The sequence below is a fragment of the Tupaia chinensis genome, unplaced genomic scaffold (genome assembly GCF_000334495.1).
Source record: "Tupaia chinensis unplaced genomic scaffold, TupChi_1.0 Scaffold000116_1, whole genome shotgun sequence".
In the NCBI taxonomy this organism is placed as follows: Eukaryota; Metazoa; Chordata; class Mammalia; order Scandentia; family Tupaiidae; genus Tupaia; species Tupaia belangeri.
In genome coordinates, this window is record NW_006159580.1 from 341,928 (window position 1) to 356,504 (window position 14,577).

General features: G+C 45.3%; 1 protein-coding gene across 2 annotated transcripts in view; it reads left to right on the forward strand.

Moving 5' to 3' along the window:
• FKBP5 (FKBP prolyl isomerase 5) overlaps positions 1-14,577 on the forward strand; it is a 77,187-nt gene that overhangs the window by 40,561 nt on the left and 22,049 nt on the right. For both annotated transcript variants that reach the window (XM_027770199.1, XM_027770200.1), the window contains exon 5: positions 8,831-8,987. In XM_027770199.1, coding sequence (XP_027626000.1) covers positions 8,831-8,987 — 157 coding nt within the window. The remainder of the gene's footprint in view (positions 1-8,830; positions 8,988-14,577) is intronic.

A 14,577-nucleotide genomic window follows, 5' to 3' on the forward strand; every position in this document is an offset into this window, starting at 1 on the left:
TTTTTTTTGAGAGGTTTTTGCTATAGGGCACGTGCGCTCGCCAGACAGACAGAGAGAGACATAGAGACAGAAAGTGAGAAATCACCCCCCAGGGGGGATGGTCACACCTCAATCCCTTCTCCATTCTCCTCTCGGGATCTTGGGCACGCATGCACACGCACCCGGCGTGAGTTTTAAGCCACCGGGTCTGGGGCACGAACCGCGGTCGACTACGTGGGAGTCCAGTGACATAGCCATTACGCTAACTGCTGGTTCCCTAGATTATTTTTTTAAGAATAGTATTAGACTGGACCAGCAGATGGCATAATAGTTATATCGCTAGACTCCCACATAGTTGACTACGGTTCAAGTCCTGGACCTGGCGGCTTAAAATTCACTCCTGGCGCATGTGCATGTATGCTCCAAATCCCAAGAGAATGGAGAAGGGATTCCAGTGAGACCATCCCCTGGGCAGGGGTAGGAGGGGGGTTGATTTCTTGCTTTATGTCTCTCTATGTCTCTGGTGAGAGAGACACAAAAATCTCTCCCTAGAAGAAAGGATAGTGTTTGAAAACAAAAGCTCCAGGGCTAGCTGGTAGCCTGATGGTTGAGGGACCTGGACCCTACATGGCTGGGAGCGTATGTGAGTGACCAAGGTCCAGACTGGATACAAATGAAGGAGGGATTGTGGCCTCGCTTTGTCCCATGGGGGTGCTTTCTCCATCTCCTTCCCTCTGGCAAGTATAGCACCCTCTAGCAATTAAAAAAAAAAAAAAAAAAAAAAGAAAGAAAACGAAGCTCCATATCAGTAAAGAATTTAAATAGCCTCCTAGAATTGTTACAGTAGGAATACTGGCTAATACATTTAAAAGGGAAAATTCCTATCAATTAGTGAGAATTACCACCCTTCCCTTAATGTCCTATTTTCAGATTAGTCATTAAATAAATATTTACTTTCTGGCCCTGACCTGTGTGCTAGGCACCATGAGGTACAAAAGAAGGACAAGACAGCCTTTATCTGCCAGAAGTTTTTTTCTTTTTATTTTTTAATTTGCTATAGTGCACATGCACTCACCCGAGAGACAGACAGTGGAAAAGCAAGCTGCCAGGTCCAGGATTCAAACCACAGTCAGCTACTTGGGAGTCCAGCACCTTAACAACCATGTCACCTGCTGGCCCTGCAGGCTAGGAATTTTATTCAGTCTTCCACAGCTCCCTATGTGGAGTCATTATATGTTTCTTTTTTATACAGAGTTCTGAAACATGTTAGATCTGATACCATTTACCACTAATTCCAGGACAATAATCATAGCTAATAACATTCTTTGAGTTCTTCTCTGTTTATCCACACTTAAACTGTTTTCACTGGTACGCAGCCTGACATAGATGAATGAATGAATGCTAGATACTAGGCTCAAAGCTGTAAATCAGTATCTAATTGAATCCTCGTTTATGAGTCAACTAGTATTATTATTATCCCTGTTTTATAAATGAAGAAACTTAGCTTTAGATTACTTAAATTACTTTGCCCAAAGCCACAAAGGTGAGGTGACGGAAAGGAACTGCCGTCCACCTCTGACTCCAGCACTGAACCGGTGTGACCGAAGAGTGGAAGGGTTTGTGTTGGTGAAGAATTTCTTGCTGGGTGTATGCTTCTGTTTGGACTAAGGAATAGAAGCCATTTGCATAAACGTTACTGTATTTCACTAGCCAGGCTCCATGCCTGACCTCAGTTAGCATCTGTCCCTCAATTCTCAGCAGTGTGGAGGAGGAGGGGAGGCCATCGTGGGGGAAGTCTCACCACCATGTCCAGTGGGAACTGCTTTTCTTACAGTCAGTGGTTAATCTGCCTCTCCTGCCTTTAGACGCTGTCCATGCTGGCCTTTGAGAGGGCTGATTAAGACCCCACTCTCTCTCAGGTGCCCTGCTGTTCGGCAGGAGGGACCCACGGAGAAACTCAGGCAGCAGAGGAAACCCTGGCCAAGTGGGAGTAACCTGTCACAACCTGGTTTCCTCTGGCCAAGTGGCCAGTCTGCCCAGGAGTAATGCCATTACAACATTGCCATTCAGATTCCCCATGACCCAGTAATTGTTTTGAGAATGAGTGCAAAGCTATCAGACACCAACTGCTATAATTAGAAAAGGGAAAAACAGACACTTACCAGCGCTCACGTCTTTAGGCTGGAGCTTTCACAGCACTTTTTTTTTTTTTTTTTTTAAGTTAACTCTTTCTCAGTTTGGCCTCCTAAACTACACATCGTACAGTTTTGGGTTCTTGCATTCCAGTTTTTGTTACTGCTGTGTGCTCTCTTTCTTTTTCCCCCCTATTTTAATCGGAGTACAAATTGCTGTCAGCACATCGAGTTCATGTGCCAGCCACATTCAGAACAGGGTGTTCTGTGCTCTTCAAAACAAAATTGCTCTAGGGCAGTAAGAGAACAATAAGTCAGAGCTCCAGTTTAAGTGCTGTTTTGCAGCGGACCAGGCTCACTTGATGTGGTTACTCTCGGATTGCACAGCTAAGCTTGGGTAATTTGGTTTGGTCTGACTTGGTGGGGTCTGGAGGACCGCCCCCTCCCTTTAAGTTACGTAGACTTTAGGTCAAGAGAGAATGTTGTCTCTTTGTAACTTGTTTGTTTATTTCTCTACCACAGCTCTAAGTAGAAGCATCCCGTATGCGCTTTTATTCTCTCTGGGTACGTCATAGATCATTTACTTCCTGTAAATCATGCTGGTTGGGATTAGCAACAGACCTCCTGAGCCCTAGAGGCCGAGCTCCCAGTGAGTCACGATGGTTATTATTAAATATTTATTAAGTGAGCTTTTGCACTAAGAGATGCAAGGTCAAAAGCAACCACAGGTCTTCCATGGTGTTCCCAGTAGCGGTTGTTCAGACAGTATCAACGAATGACTGGATATGAGGAGCCAGCCACATCTGCGTCTGTCACCAAGGGCGTGGCGCGCGTTGCGTGGCCTTCGGCAGTCTCTCTCTGTGGCTCTTGAGTGGTATGTGCGTTCTTGTCAGCAGCCGTGTAGAACTCGTCACACCTGTGTTTCAAGTTCAGAAACCAGTTAACCAGGGGAGAGCCTTTGCACTTGTGGATGTAAAGAATCGATGAGTGTATGCACCCCAGGCTTGGATACCTCCTCTTGCTCCGACATTCCAGATAAGGCAGTGTTACACGGTGGTGCTTTTTATACGTACATGTAAGTGGGGGGTGTGCATGTCGGTTTAAAGAGTTTAGGTAGTGCTTGCTCAGGTCTCATTTTGAATAGTAGGCTTACCAGAAGAAAGAAAAAATGTTCATCCACGTTAAGATAGTATAAGTATTTATAAGACCAGTGGCAGATTTTTACCTCCCTATTTGATGACCACAAACATTGTTTCTATCATTTATTGTTTTTCTGAGAGAGACTAGATGCAATACATGTTCTGCTTCCTAATAATTACCCCTTTGTTATAGTTTGACTTTTTTTTTTTTGCTTCATTTATCTTTCCCAGCTGGTTTGTCAGTAGCTAGTCTTTCTCTCCTTCCCCCATGATAGGTTATCACTTTGAAAGAGAGCTTGTGAAATCACTGATGTGTGGTTAATGTCAAGCACATACCACAAGCTGAAAAACCAGCCTAGGAAACTGACACGCAGACAGGAATCCTTTGCAGAGTCTCTGGATTTCCTGTTTTGAAAACACATTCAAACTTAATCAACCAAAAGCCACAACAAATGTACTGATAACTTCCTCCCCTGCTCAATGTGCTCTCCTTTAGGGAGGAAGATGATACTTCTAACAATAGACCTCAGACAGAAGGATCTGTGAGCTGAATTGTGAGCTACTAGGGTAGTAAATCTTAATACCAGTGGCGTCCACAGTAGGTGGGCTGAAATTTACTTCGCTCAGCAAATCTCTTTTCATGAAAAATGCCTCCCATTCATCTAAATTAAAATGTCTGGGGCATATTTAAAAAGTTAAGGAATGTAAACTTTTACAAACACTCAACCCCTTTAGAAACATAAGTTTGTATTGTAATGAAAATACCTGAAGTCTTAGACTCCTTGCACAACCTCTGTAGTAATATGTATTTGAAAACAATCGGGCAGCCTTAGGACCTGGTGGCTAAGGAAGGTGGAGCCCACATGGCCAACCGCGTGAATTAAATCTTAGACCCGGTGGCTTAAAAATCACATCAGGTGCAGGCTAGCAGGTGGTGTGGAGGTTAAGGTGCTGGATCCCACAAAGCTGGCAGTGAGGTTCAAATCATGGACCCAGCTACTTGGGAAGCTCCCCAGGCACATGTATGTACATGCCCCAAATCCCAGAGGAATGGGGAAAGAGATTGTGGCATGGCTGTCCCCTTTGGGAGAAGTGATTTCTCTCTGTGTCTCTCTCTGGTGAGCGCATACACTCTATAACAAAAACTTGACTTTTTGATTTTAAAAGAATTATTTAATTTTATTTATTCATTCATTTAATTTGGCCAGAGAGAGACACAGAGAGCAAGAGAGAGGGAAAGAAAGAAAGCAGCCACTGGGTCCAGGACTCAAACCATGGTTGGCGGACGAGCAGTTAGCGTAATGGCTGTGTCGCTGGACTCCCACGTAGTCAACCGCGGTTCACATCCCGGACCCAGTGACTTAAAACTCATGCCAGGCACGTGTGTGTACGTGCCGAAGATCCTGAGAGGAGAATGGAGGAGAAGGGATTGCGGCATGACCATCCCCCCTGGGGGTGATTTCTCACTTTCTGTCTCTGTCTGTCTGGCGAGCACATGCGCCCTATAGAAAAACCTCTCCAAAAAAAAAAAAAAAAATCAGGGAGAAAAAAAAAAAAATAGTGGTTTTTCATGTGGGAGTGTCCAGCACCTTAACCACCATGCCACCTGCTGGTCCCCAAAACTTGACTTTTTAAAAGAAAATTTTTTGGAGATTTTTGCTACAAGGCATATGTGCTCACCAGAGAGACAGACAGAGACAGACAAAGAGGAATCACCCCCCAGGGAGGACAGCCATGCCACAATCTCCTTTTCTCCATTCTCTTCTCGGGATTTTGGGCATACATGCACACGTGCCCAGCATGCGTTTTAAGCCCACGGGTCAGGACTCGAACCACGGTCAACCTGTGGGAGTCCAGCAACGTAACCATTATGCCATCTGCTGGTCCCTATAGGAAAAACTTAAAAAAAAATTCCATCAGGTGCATGTGTATATGTGTCTAAGATCCCAAAAAGAGGGAGAAATGGAGAAGGGATTGCAATATGACCATTCCCAATGTAGAGTGCTTTCTTGCCCTCTCTACAATTCTAGGAGCACACATGCCCTCTCACAAATTAAATGTTGGGCATGGTGGTTAAGGAGCTGGATTCCCAGATGGCTGCCCATGGTTCGACAGCTTGAAAATCACGCTAGGCATGTGTGCGTGCATGCCCAAAATCCCAAGAGGAGAACGGAGGAGAAGGGATTGTGCATGGCCATCTCCTCCAGGGAGTGATTTCCCACTTTCCCTCTCTGTCTGTCTCTGGCAAGCACATGTACCCTATAGCAACAACCTAAAAAAAAAAAAAGAAGAAAGATGTTGGGAGCAGATGGTTGTGCAGTGGTAGAACATGGTGCTGTGCAGAGCTGGCCCACATGGAGGCACACTAGTTCATGTCCAGTCATCCCTGCATATGCTCGGCACCTTTGCCCATCATCTGGGACTGGCTGAGGCTGAGGGGTGGACAGTAGTGTCAAGATCCTATCGGTGCGTGCGTGCACACACACACACACATACACACGCACACACTGTTTCTTTCTTGTGGAAGAAACAAACTAAAAATAATAATAATAAAGTTTAAGGGGCCAGCGGGTGGTATGTCAGTTAAAGCACTGGACTCCCACATGGCCAACTGCATTTCGGATCCTGGACCAGGTGGCTTGCTTTCTCTCTCTCCTCCCCCAATAGTGAACCCAAATGCCCTGTAGTAAATTTTAAAAAAGAATAATAATAAAATTAAATAATTCTTTAAAAACTAATAATAAAATTTAATTTATTTTACATATTTTTCAGTTCAGAGCAACTTCCAATTTGCTGTTTGATTTTATCTAGAGCATTATAAAAGTGAGTATGGTGGGCCGGCAGGTAGTGTGGTGGTTAAGGGCACTGGACCCCCACATGGTCAGCCATGGTTTGAGTCCTGGACCTAGTAGTTTGCTTTCTCACTTTCCCTCTTTCTCTAACTCTTACTCTGTCCCTGTGATCAAAGAAAACGTAAGTAAGTAAAGTTAAATAAAAATAATTTTTAAAAAAGTCTGACAGAAGGAATCATCTACATTCAAGAGGTGAAACACAGAACAAAATGCCAGTTGCCAGGCCCACCCTGAGAGGCGGTCTAGCTCTAGCCTTTGGAGGAGCTGACTCAGGAATCTGGCCCTCTCTGACCCACGCTTCCTAGACCCCATCTTCTGGCTGCAATGGCAGCCAATCAGGATGGCATTCGTTATGGCAAAGTAGAAAGAGGTAGAAAGCTTTAAAGCATAAATATCCTACTGACATTTTAGCCCCTACTGTCCACACCACTGTTGTTTACTTTTCAGAATGTCTCTGATTTCTTAGACCTGGGCTAAAGGTAATCTGATCAAATGATTAACTACAGGATTCGCTTCAACTTGGTGTCTGGCTCTTTACTGTGAGCTATATTACTGGGCCATAGAACCATCGAAGTTCAGGGCATCAAAGGACCTTGGAGATCATGAATTTCAAAAGTAGAGTAAGGTGGAATTGAATTTGTATTTGAAAAATAGTAATTGTCTTATTAGACATGGAATGAGTATAACCAAATGAGTGAGGTTTTAGTCTCTGTAAAGCAGTTACTGATCTAAAGTAGATCAACCAGTCATAGAAACAAAGTGTTTTAGGAAATCTCTAGATTTGAATGTAGGCCATTATATTATTTCTAGTGAAAGACAAATTATGATACTGCTTGGTAACTGTTACACTATCATATAAGCCATCATTTCTCATATTGAGTTAAAGACTTTAATGGAAAGGAATAAATACCATAATATTAAAATTAGCTGCAAAGCTTCCTAGAATTATTTTGGCTAGAAAAACATAGTCTAACTGATGAAGAAAGATACATATCTACATGCATTTTATTTTTTAATTAAAAAAATTTATTGATGTTCATTTATTTTTATTTTAATTTGACCAGAGAGGGAAAGTGAGAAAGCAAGCCGCCAGGTCCAGGACTTGAACCGCGACCGCCCATGTGGGAGTCCAGCACCTTTAACCACCATGCCACTGGCCAGCCCTATATGCATTTTATTATTCAGTCTTAAAATAAGATAAATCTCTCCTCTGATGGGAAATTGTCCTGAGAATGAGCTGAGGAAATTAAGCCCCAAGAAATTGACCTCCTCACTTGACATTTCAAGGAACTTAGCATAAGTAATTTGCTTTGTGAAGTTTTGTTAGACTGTCAGTTCCTTCACACTTTATATTTATTACGTCCACTAAAAGATATAGCTGGATATTTTTATTAATGTGTTTCCATTTTATGTAAATATATTTATGAATGAGATTCCGACTCCTGCAGAAGAAAGAGCTCCTGGACCAGCCATGGAGGTGGGAAGTGGGGTGACACGGCACCCCTCCAGCACCACGTGGGGCCCAGACTCAGAGCCCCGTTGACCTGAGCTTGCCAGGTGCCCTTGCCTGTGTCTGTGGTCCTGGCCAGCCGGGAGGGTGTGGGGAGAATTGCAGCATGGCTGAAAACCATTCAGTAGGGTTTTTTGTCCAGGTATCTGAGGCTGAAATGCAGGTACAGATATTTAAGCTGTTATTTATATGATATTAAATGTGTGGCATTTTGATAATTATCTATTAAACAATTCAGTGTATCTTGACCCTGTATAATCGGTGGGTAAACCTGTCATATAGCAGGCTGCTGGTAAACCTGTTTCCAGTGTGTTTTATTAATCCGCTAAATTATTGACAGAGTTATCAGTAATTTATAAATCTACCTTAAAAAAATGTAAGGCCAGCTGCCATAACCCAGGGTATACAACACTCTGTGATGCTAAGACCATATGAAAAGGTCCCAGGTTCATGCCCTGAGGTCTCCCTGTACACACTGGCGTCTATGTACAAGCCAAGGTCCTGGCTGGCTGAGGCCAAGGGTCAGATTATGGCATGAAGACCTTGTTGGGGGTGTCTGCTCGCTCCCACTCTCTCTAGCTCCCTCTCTCATGGAAGAAGTAAACTAAAAGGTAAAAACAGATATGAGGGGACTTCAGAAAGTTTGTGGGGAGAATAGAACTAATACACAAATTAATTTTGGTACCAAAAATATGAAGTCTATTCATAGTTTTGTTGTTATATATATTATCCATAAACTTTTTTGGGGGGGGAGGTTTTCGCTATAGGGTACGTGCACTCGCCAGAAAGACAGAGAGACAGAAAGTGAGAAATCACCCCCCAGGGGGGATGGCCATGCCGCAATCCCTTCTCCTCCATTCTCCTCTCGGAATCTTGGGCACGCACACACACGCGTCCAGTGTGAATTTTAAGCTACCGGGTCCGAGATGCAAACTGCGGTCGACTACGTGGGAGTCCAGCAACATAGCCATTACGCTAACTGCTGGTCCCATATCCATAAACTTTTTGACAAACTCCCACCCCGTGTATGGTTGCTCTTAAACTTTCAGCCTGGGTGCCTCAAGCTCTGACAAGGCAGAGGGTATAACCCTGGTATGTGCGTGTCTTGGTGAAATGAGGAGGGTGTTTACAACGTTGCTGGCCACTTGCTTCTCCCTTCACTGAATTGGCCAGTCCCGAGGAGCAGCTTTGTTGATTGTCCTGTCTCCTCGCCCTCAGTCCACCTGGAAGGCCGCTGTGATGGAAGGATGTTCGATTGCAGAGATGTCGTGTTCGTTGTTGGTGAAGGAGAAGACCATGACATTCCCATTGGAATTGACAAAGCCCTGGAGAAGATGCAGCGGGAGGAACAGTGTATTTTGTGTCTTGGACCACGGTAAGCAGCCCGCCAGTTCAGTCCGCAGAGACATCTTCTAGACAGCAGGGATACACTTGCTCTTTCATTCCCAGTTTGGCATTTTCGGTGAAGATAATCCAACAATGGGGACAGTCACATCAAGATACACTGAGTCGCCGGCTACACTGCGGCCCCGTGCTACCACAGAGGTCTGTGAGCACGTGCGTTGATGGGTGTGACAGGCAGGCTTGGCTCTTTGACTGCCGAGACAGGCAGCGTGGACCCTTCGCATCTGCGGTTCTCTCACCCCGCTTCCCTTTCCTCTCGGCTAGGCAGGAGGCAGTAAAACGGGGGGGCTGGGACGGAAGAAGCATGGGGATCCCTTACTACGACTTGAGTTTGTGCCACCTGTTCTTATGCAGAGTCCTTGAAAAAAAGTGTGTCCTTCCTGGATCTAAAGGCAGCGGAGATGACTCATTTTTGCCTAAATTTTTCCCATCATAAGGATATTCATTAGCACTTCCCAGCTTAGAACTACCAGACTCTGACCGTCTCTCTTGTGAAAACATGTTTGGTGTTATTTTTAGGTCTAAAATTATGTCGTGAATCCAACCCTTCTATCTTGAGACATAGACCCCTGAGAGAAGCCAGGGTGTTCTGATTCTGGTTACGTCATGAAAGTGCATCTGTTTGCCTAGTGCATCCTCCCGCTGGCTCCATGGTTGGCAAGAGAAGGATTGTGTGGCCTGTGTAGTCTTCGGCCTTTGTGCAGCCTCTGGAGACCCTTTGCCTAATATTTGATCCAAAATCATACCTCAAAGGTGACGTTTTAGCCATGCCACTGTCATTTGAAAATTCTTCCAAAATGTTCCACCTTGAATTCTTCAGAGCCTTTGCAGAGACACCTTTTCTGTAACACTCATTTTCTCTGCTCTTTCTACCGCTGTAGTCCTGCTTTGGTGTGTTTTATTGCCTTTCACTTGTCATTTGTAGTTTACTCTTACATGAAGCTATTTCTCTGCTTCCAGCAAGAACTTCTTAACCAAGTTGAGATAGAGAAGGCTATCTCCTCCATATTCAGATCTCTTAATTACTTTCGATCTAGCATTTCAAAATTATAGTAGTTTTAAACTCAGAAAGAGTGGGGTTTATGCATAAGGTACATTTTCACATTTAAGTTCCTTGAGGGAGGTTCTGTGTACACGGTGAGCGTGTAATAGGATATGAATCAGTTCACGACATTGTAATCTAGCTGACCAGGCCACGGTGGGGCCAGTGCCTAAAGTTCAGTAGCAAAGAGAAAACGAAGTTGGCTTTATACCTTTTTGCTTAATGTGTTTGTGATTGGGCATGGGCACTTGCCTCAAAGAGACAGTGAGAGACAACGAGAAGGAAAGTGAGAAAGCACCCCCCAGGTGCTGCAACCCCCTTCTCCTCCTAAGATTTTGGGACACACGTGCATGCACCCAGCGTGAGTTTCAAGCCACTGGTCTGGGACTGAACTGTGGTTGGCCTTATGGGAGTCCAGCACCTCAACCACCATGCCACCTGCTGGCCCCGGCTTCATGCTTTCTAATACACGTAGTTATAGCAGGTTTAAGCTGCAGCGTCATCAGTGGGTAAACTGCTCTGCAGCTTAGCAGCTGTGTGTACCTGGACATGTCCCTTCACTCCCCAAGTCTCACGTTCCCCATCTGTAAACAGGGGGCAGTGGTGTCTGTTTCAGAGTTGTGGGGGAAATGAAGCAGCGCACGGGAAGCACTTAGTAGTGCCCGGCACACACGTAAGCCCTGAGTGTACAAGCTGTTACTGCTCCTGTGATGGCACGCGCTCCCTCCCTTTCACCCTCAGGCCATAAGAAAAAGGAAATCCTATTTTGACATACAGTAGATTTTTCCGATTTTTTTTTTTCCAGATATAAAAGTAGTTGATAAGTTTGTTTTTTTTGTTTGTGTGTGTTTTTTTGGTTTTTTGGTTTTTTTGAGAGGTTTTTTGCTATAGGGCACGTGCGCTCGCCAGACAGAGACAGAGACAGAAAGCAAGAAATCACCCCCCCAGGGGGGATGGTCACGCCACAATCCCTTCTCCTCCATTCTCTTCTCGAGATCTTGGGCACGCACACACACGGCATGAGTTTTAAGCCACCGGGTCTGGGACGTGAACCGCGGTAAACTACATGGGAGTCCAGCGACATAGCCATTACGCTAACTGCTGGTTCCCAAAGTAGTTGATAAGTTTTTATAAACTTCTAGGAATAACAGTTTTTTCATATGTTTTATGGAAATGTGGCATAGTTAGAAAGGAACATGTTGTTTTCCACTCAGGGAGTTGGCAGTGATAGCGAGGAGCTATATAAAGTGCATTCTCGACCAAATGAGACTACACATGCATGGCATAATATGACACATGGATATAGAAAATTCCTTATAACTGAGCCAGCCCGTGACATGGTGGTTAAGGCAGCTGGATCCCACATGGCCAGTCATGCAGCTCAAGTCCCAAATTCATTGGCGTGAAAATGCCTTGCCAGGCACACGTGTCCCCATGCCCAAATTTGAAAGGAGGGAGAAAAGGAAAAGGGATTGCGACATGACCATCCCTCTCCCTCTCTGTGTCTTTGTCTCTCTTTGGCAAGCACACTCACCCTCTGGCAAATTTAAAAAAAAAAAAAAAAAAAAGCCCTAAAAATATATTAAAAAAAGAAAAATTCCTGTATACGAAGGATGTTTAGAGTGCCTGCAAAGAATTTGTTTTATTCATATTCCCACTTCCGCAGAATATCATGTCTGAGTATTGCTGTGAGTGTGGCTTTTGCGAGCATACCCTTAGTATCATTCATATTCCATTCTCCAGAAGTTTCCAAGGCACACCTGCCTTCCTTCTGACTCTCACAGACTCCTCGCAGAATGTTTTCATGATAAAAGAAAAATTTCATAAAGCACTTTCAAAGAGCCCGTTTTCCTCTTTTCTTCCGGGGACAGTGTCTTCCCTGTATAGTGCTATTTTAACTGTAACTGATACATCTTTTTTGTTTTCGGTCAAATGTGGCTAGTTTTACCTTTTCCTTTATCCTTCTTTTCGTTATGCTTCTGTCTGGCACCAACCCTAAACAAACACATAGGCTACTGAGAGTGACAGTATCCTCGTACGAGGCAGGGGGAGCGAAGAACCAAGAACCCTCGGGCACGCGGGGTCTGGATTGAAAAGCCAGCTCTGCCACTGCCCCTGTGTGTGACTTCGCAGGAAGCACTTCTCTCTGAGCCTCAGTTTCTTCGTCTGTGGAAAGGGAGCAGGTAAAACTTGTACAAGCTTCTCGTATGTACAGGGATATACAGGCTTTATAGTCACTGTCTCTCTGCTCTCTGGAGGCAGCTGTTAATGAGGGTGTTCATGCCGAATCTCCTGTCACTGTAGCTGGCCTATGTTTTGGTGAAGTGCTGGAATTTCATGCGTGGTGTTTTGTTTTCCGGATGAATTGTGTCCTCTGGGCTCTTCTTTGTCCCCGCTGATCTAGCAGAAGCCAGACAACTTTCTGTGTAACATAGAAGTCAAGAGAGATGTCCCAGAGCAGTTTAGTGTAGTGCTCTTTTCTGACCCCAGGATGATGTAGTCCACATAAATCTTGAGAAAACCACTCCGTTCTAACCCAGGAGAGACTGGGAATGATAGTCTGCTTAGCTTTGCGCATGGGCAGTAGCGTAGCCAGCGAGGTTTTTTGGAGACACGATTATTGCTAATTGAAATAATAGCGTGCTTTAGTTTTCTTTTGTCTAAAAGCCAAGACCCTTCTGCTGTCTCAGCCCCTTTCCCCACACTCCTGCCTCCGGCCAGGGAGCCCCTTTAAGGCAGGCTTTCCCAGTCTCAGCGCCGTTGACATTTGGGGCCCAGAAACTCCTGGGTTTGGGGGCTCCCTGTGCACTGCTCAGCTATGTCCCTGGATTTGGGGGCTCCCTGTGCATTGCAGGGTGCTCAGCAATGTCCCTGGGTTTGGGGGCTCCCTGTGCACTGCAGGGTGCTCAGCTATGTCCCTGGGTTTGGGGGCTCCCTGTGCATTGCAGGGTGCTCCTTGACCCACTACATGCTAATGCCCCACCCACCCGCCTGCCTGGGTCATGGTAACCCACAGCGTCTCTAGACGTTGCCAGATGTCCCCGAGGGAAGGAAGGATCATGATTACCCGAGCTGAGAGCCACTGGTCTAAGGCAGGTGCCGGATTGCCTGTCGCCTTTGTGCCTGCTTAGCAGGACTCAGCGTGGCAAGTGCGCAGTTCAGCGTGTGCTCAGTGAGGGCCCACCTGCCTACCTCGTTTCCCCACGGAGGGCACGGCCTCTATTTACCCGATGGCTGAAATAGAACAGGAGGTGTGTGAAGCTGAGAGCACGACGTAGAAACCGAGGCACTGCTTCCTAAAAGTGGCCACTGGTAATTACGTCCGTCTTCATTCCTTTGCTGAAGATACCCTTTGCCCTGCTATTAAAGCCACCACACCCCATTCCTACCCGCACTCGCCCTATCTCTGTGCCTCCCTCTGGCGCCAGCTTCCATTTTCTTGTGTAACAATGGAGGTGAGTAAGCAGTTTTTTCCTGGAAAATTCAGGCAAGGGGTAAAGAACGTGGTGCCCGCAACAAGAGCCGAGTATTCCCACTCTGGTCCTTCTGCCAGAGAAAATTGGAGATATCAACAGGGACCCAGTTTTGACATCTTTCAACCCATAGCCTGAAAGTTCCAGTTTACTAAATTTCTTGTCATACCATTTCCCATATTAAAGAGTGCTTGGCTTGCAACAGATGGGGACAGAATGTATTCCAGTAAACACCTTGCCAATGTGCAGGGCATTGTTCCAAATACTCGGAACCCACTGAGTCAGACAGGCAGAGCTCCCCCAGCTTCCCGTCCCAGTCTGCAGGCACCGCGAGTGCGTTTAATGTGTTAAAGATCTTGGCTGACTCTAAGAACCCAATTTATGTATCCCTGGTTATTTTATTCAGTAAGTTTCTGCTAAAAGTTTTAGCATGTTACAAAAAGATAGCTACAAAGCTAGCAGAGTATTTTCTTATGAGGTATTAGGACTTGCTAGGGCTAGTAATTTTTATTCTATATTTGTTATATTATTTGTGTTTCCTAGGGTGCTTTTTTTTTTTTGGAGAGATTTTTGCCATAGGGCGCGTGTGCTCGCCAGACAAACAGAGAGAGACATAAAGACAGAAAGTGAGAAATCACCCCCAGGAGGGATGGCCATGCTGCAGTCCCTCCTCCTCCGTTCTCCTCTCGGGATCTTGGGCACACACGCACACGCGCCCGGCGTGAGTTTTAAGCCACCAGGTCCGGGACGCGAACCGTGGTCAACTACATGGGAGTCCAGCGACATAGCCATTACGCTAACTGCTGGTCCCTCCTAGGGTGCTTTTCAAAAAATCTTATAAAAATACTGTGAGGACACTGGGTGCATGTGCATGCATGTCCAAAATCCTGAGTAGAACGGAGGAGAAGGAATTGTGGTGTGGCCATCCCCCCGGAGGGTGATTTTCCACTTTCGGTCTCTGTCTCTGGTGAGCACATGTGCCCTATAGCAAAAAAAAAAAAAAAAAAAAAAAATCTACAAAATTAAAAAGAAAAAAAAAAAAGAAA